Source organism: Fulmarus glacialis, unplaced genomic scaffold (assembly GCF_000690835.1).
Source record: "Fulmarus glacialis isolate BGI_N327 unplaced genomic scaffold, ASM69083v1 scaffold31769, whole genome shotgun sequence".
NCBI lineage: Eukaryota > Metazoa > Chordata > Aves > Procellariiformes > Procellariidae > Fulmarus > Fulmarus glacialis.
Window position 1 is genome coordinate 13,258 of NW_009233118.1, and position 5,565 is coordinate 18,822.

A 5,565-nucleotide genomic window follows, 5' to 3' on the forward strand; every position below is an offset into this window, starting at 1 on the left:
CTGCGGTGTCTGGGCGTAAACCCTCCACCCCCAACCACGTGTCGGGGCTGCCCCAGAACACACAAGCTGGGTGCCCACCGCTCACCCCTGCCCGTCCTCCATCGCTCCCTCGCCCCGGGGTGCCGGACACACGGAAACCACCACTGCCTGTTTGCTCGACGCTCGTTTCGGCAGCGCTGACACCAACGGACCCGCACGCCGCGGTCCACGTGCAAAGCTGTTAGCGATGCCCCAGGGGCGCGGGCTGCCCGCCCGCACTCACCTCCGGCAGCGGCATCCCGTTGATGATGAGGTCGGGCTGCTGGGGGCTCTGCCCCGTGAAGGTGTGATGGTAAATGTGGTTGGAGCCGGCGTTCCTGTTGTTCTGGCTTTCCACGTTGAGGAAGGTGCTTTCGGAGCGGCGGCAGCCCAGCGGCAGGGTCTGCTGGTGGTAGTCGAAGTAGTTGAGGGACGAAGTGAGAGAGGAGCAACTCACAACGTTCATTTTATCTGTCTCTTCCACGTCCCGCGGTACCAGGCGGATATCATTCTTGCTGATTTTCTTCTTCTTGCTTGACTTCTTTTGATGTCCATAGGAGTATTCTGCGATTCTGGGGGACAGAAGGAAAATCACTAGCTGAGAGCATCCCGAACCCTGCCCCGCTAAATACACATGCAGAAACCCGGAGGGCTTGGCCCCCATCTCTGTGTAGGCTTCTTAGTCATGCACATTACGTCATGTTTTGGGTCTGGTGGCACAACACGGTCTTTAGCTTATTTTCGTATGTATAACGCTTTCAGGCCAAATATGAAAAATAATGGGAAGGGAGAATGCCTCTGTTTTTCTCTAGTGTTTATAATTGCTGATATTTAGTTACTAGGAGTAAAGTCCAGCCTGCAGAAGAGAAAAATGGAGATGTTAAAATCCATGAACTGAAAAGGGTACCTGCATTCATTTCCATGCATAATAAGGATTTTAAAAGTGATTTAATTTGGTCCCCGTAATGAAAATTCAAAATGAATAGTGCATTTTTTTCCGAGTTCATTTTCCATAGCAGTAAATAAGGCAGACCCAGAAGCAGTCCTAGCTGGCAAGCTCTATTCTCTCACACTCCAAAGGCTGTTTGTTTATTAATGCTTTATCCAAACTGCTGGTATTTTGACTATCTCCTGATAACACCTGATAACTCAAAATCTATTCTCCAACCGCATCCTATTCCTTCCTCACCCCCCGACACGCACACCCCCTTCTGCTGGGAAATGCTTTCGTCTTCTAGAAATCGGAGAACAACAACTGTGTTTTGAACGAGAAATGATCCTTTTTGACCTTTTTTTTTTTTTTTACTGCAAGCTTGTTTTTCTCTGCCTTTCTTTCCCTCTTTGCTTTCCACCTGCCAAAAGAATCAACTGATGAAGTGCCTTGAATGCCTTTCGCAAAACACCCGAGGAAAAAAGTTATCGTAAAACACCACCCGAGCAAATAATGACAAATACGACTGCACCTTGCATTAACTGGGTATGCTTGGCTCAGAGTGACTGTGGCTCCTCTTTCCATAGGGAGCAACACAGCCCCAGCCAATGCCCCACAGATGAATCTGTGCATGCACAGCGCTGGGCAGCTCAGTATTTCCCAGGGAAGCACATCAAATGCTACCCACAGTCAGAAACACACATTTGAAAGTCAGGACTTTGCTCCTCTTTCTGTTATGATAACAGCATTAAAAAAAAAAAAAAAAGAAAAAAAAATCCAATAGCTGCAACAGAAATAATGGGATGAATAAATAATACAGTTTATCTAGAAAGGCAAATATTGGATAAATATTCTTGTTCCAGGAAGCTAATTGCCTGAGCATGAAAATGCCACCAAGTCGAACAGCTCTCATATAACCTTACGTGCCTCATAAATTAACACATTTTATGAAGACTCTCCAGCAGCTGTTGTGAAGAACCTCTAAAATAAGGCACTGGCAAAGCCTAAACGCACGCACCCAGCGAGGGAGGGTGCCCCACGGTCACAGCCGCTGCCGAGCCTACCTGGTGCTTCTCTACCTCTGCAGCTGACTTCTCCTGCTCAGATGCACACTGGTAACAGCCCGTGCATCCCCCTGAGCGCGCAAATAAATCAGGGGAAGGCAGGGATTTCTGTTGTGCCAACAATCTATATGCTGCTGACTCGTCTAACAATGCTTGATGAAGCTTTAATTGTTTTGTTTACCTAAATGTTTAAGTTTGGCAATGCGAGAGCCCAATTATTTCCTGCAGGCATTCATTTTGCTGTCCTTTCTCTATTGACCAATTATTTAATTAAACTGCACTTCATTAATCCCTAAGCCATCACAGTAAACCCAGGGTTTATACATACGTGTGAAGCTGTTAGGGGCACCACCACAACATGATTTTTATCCATTCAGGTCCTATTCTCATTTAATGGGCTGAGCTGGCAAGAAATCTGGTATACGAGCTTTCACTTGAAGCTAGACATCCCATAATACAGCACAGACCGACCTTTATTTGCAGATGATTTTTCCCCCAACGAGCAAGAAGGCTTAGAAACGCTGTGAAAATGGGGTGTAAAAACCGAACTCTCCGGCATTATTTCTGCGTAAATAAAACTTTAAAGACCACACATCCCCCTGCGCCGCAGAATTGCCGGGGGCCAGCGTGCGTTTCCAAGGTAGAGCAAAATTAATTTCCATCCCTCCCCTCTGAAGCGACTCGGTGCCGAAGGAATGGAGAAGTCATGGCTATTTCACTAGTAACAGGATTAAACCATTTATGAGGCATTGCAGCTGCTCTTTTATGGCATCTGATTGATATTCATGTGTGGTTAGCATTTGTCTCCTAACTTGTGTAACACAGAGAATAGTAAAAGAGAGACAATAATCGCCAGGCTGTTACATATTCAGGGGACTGGATTTCCCCTATCAGCCTTTCACCGGCTCCGGGCGCGGGGCTGACCTCCCCTCCGGCATTTCGGACCCGGGAGCACGCATTCAGCCAGGGCAAAATAACGCAGCGCTGCAAAAATCCTCCCTCACCCCATCGCTCCCAGCCCAACCGGCCGCGCCGGCTGCTGGAGCGGGGCATCGGGGGGGACACTATTTTATCCGCTTGGCCCCACCGTCAGCCGTGGCGAGGAGCTGCATCGGGCACACAATAGCTCTTTTGAACGGCGAGCGAGGGTTTACGGATGCCACCGCGGCCGCTCGCCCCGTCTGCTGCGGGGATGTTGCGGTGGGCTGGGGGGGGTTCCCCCCTCGCGAGCCCGGGGAGCTGCGCTGGGGACGGGGGGCTGCCCAGGGGAACCAGCCATGCCGCTATAAAACTGTTCTCCCCCCACTCTCTGCGACGAAGAGCGTAAAATCAGGGATGCTGCAACAGATTGTCAAGCCGCACAATTAAGTCGATTCGTTACTCGGCAGGGATTTCTCCTCTCCTCCCAGAGAACAATTTTTTAAAGCTTTGCAGGAAATTTCCTTAGAGGGACGCGAACCTCACTGCTGTTCCTAAAGCAAATTTAACATCAGCCCCCCCCAATATACAGCAGCAAATGGAAAAGTAACTGTAATGGCAAAAATCAAAGCAGACCCAGCAGGTGCACAGAAACAAAGATGTCTTTACCTGCAGTTATAGGTCCTGATTTCCTTGTTATCCCTTTTGCACTTGACTGCCACAAAGATCATGGTGACAAAAAGAATGGCTGCGATAGACCCCAGGGCAATAATGAAAATCAGGGAGAGGTTAACAGATCCTATGGACTCCTGGGCATCCAGGGCTGGAGACAGGTATATCAAAATCAAGGCAGAAGCCGAGAGAGATGTTTTTCCATGGTCGTGAGCCACCACGATCAGCTCGTAGGCTGCCTTTGCGTTCTCCCCAAAGGCTCTGGTGGTCCTTATCTCTCCATTGACCTGATCTATCTCAAAAAATCCTCTGTCTCCTTCCACCATTTCGTAGGAAAGTCTGCCATTTTCACCCTCATCATAGTCGTCTGCCTTGACCACCGTCACCAAGTAGCCGACTCCTGCGTTCCTGGGGATGTACACCTCCGCGGTCCCGTTGACCAGTGGCGGGGCTGTGATCACGGGGGTGTTGTCATTGACGTCCAGGACGATCACCCTGACGGTGGCATTGCTCTGCAGAGAGGGATTACCCCCGTCTTTTGCCAAGACCTTGAACTCGAAGGCCTTCGTCTGTTCATGATTGAAGGACCTCAAAGCATAGATATCTCCAGAGTTGGGGTTGATGGAGACATAGGTGAAGACAGGCATGTCCCTGACTTGGGAGGGCACGATCTGGTAGGAGACACTGCCATTGAGGCCCAGGTCAGGGTCCCTGGCCGAGACTGAGAGGAGGTAGGCCCCCGGGGTGTTGTTCTCCTGCACGATGACCTGGTAATAGGGCTTGGAGAAGTGGGGATGGTTGTCATTCTCATCGGTAATCTTGACAGTGAAGGACTTGGTGGCCTGCAGGGAGGGGATGCCATTGTCCTTGGCTTGGATGGTGAGGTTGTACTGGTCCCTCTGCTCCCGGTCCAGCCGCCCATCCACCAGGATGGTGGAGAAGCTCTCGTACTCCTGGAGACGAAAAGGCACGTTGCCCAGGAGCTTACACTGCACCCGCCCATTGGCCCCGGAGTCACGGTCCGAGACTCGCACCAGGGCGATGACGTACCCTGGTGGGGCGTTCTCGCTCACCTCCACCAGCTCGCTGTTGACGGAGAGCAGGTTGATGAGGGGTGGGTTGTCATTGGCATCCTGGACGCTGATGGTCACTTTGCAATGGGCAGGGATGGAGTTAGGCCCCAAGTCCTTGGCCTGCACGTCCAGCTCGTAGACGTGACCCTCCTCGTAGTCGATGGCACCGCTCACTGTGATGAGGCCGCTCTGGGGGTCGATTTGGAAGAGCTCCCGGGCCTGCTCAGAGACGTAGCTGTGGAAAGAGTAGAGGACCTGGCCGTTGGTGCCCTCATCTGGGTCGGAGGCGTTGAGGCGGATGACTGGCGTACCCGGCGGGCGTTTTCAGGCACGCTGACAGTGTAGGCCGGCTCCTCAAAGAGCGGGTTGTTGTCATTGGAGTCGATGACGCGGATGCTGAGCTCCACCGTGCCGAAGTTGGGCGGGTCACCACCGTCCAGCGCCGTGATCACGTAGCTGTAGTGGGACTGGGTCTCGCGGTCCAGGCTTTTCTCCACCACCAGCTCGGCAAAGCGGGACCCATCGCCCCGCGTCTTCGTCTCCAGCCCGAAGAGGTCGTTGGGGGTGATCTCATAGCTCTGCACACCGAAGCTGCCCGAGTCCGGGTCGTAGGCACTCTCCAGCGGCACCCGGGTGCCGGGGCTGGCCGTCTCTGAGATCTCCAGCTCAATCTGGTCAGTGGGGAAGCTGGGCGCGTTGTCGTTGAGGTCCTTGATCTCCAGCTTGATCACGCAGATCTCCATGGAGCTGGACATCACCTCCAGCGAGATGACGCACTTGGGGCTCTGCCGGCACAGCAGGTCCCGGTCAATCTTCTGCTTGGTCACCAGCAGCCCCGACCCGGGGCTGATGTCCACCAGGTGGGGGGCCGAGTTGGAGACCACCCGGA

At 52.4% G+C, this 5,565-nt stretch overlaps 1 protein-coding gene across 1 annotated transcript; it reads right to left on the minus strand.

Moving 5' to 3' along the window:
- Positions 1 to 262: 262 nt before the first annotated feature.
- Positions 263 to 5,557, minus strand: PCDH19 (protocadherin 19; the record flags this gene model as incomplete). The annotated part of the gene is given in 3 exon segments (XM_009585214.1): positions 263 to 590; positions 3,601 to 4,996; positions 4,999 to 5,557. Coding segments are annotated over 3 exon segments (2,283 nt in total), but the record flags the coding sequence as incomplete, so codon positions are not given.
- Positions 5,558 to 5,565: the final 8 nt, after the last annotated feature.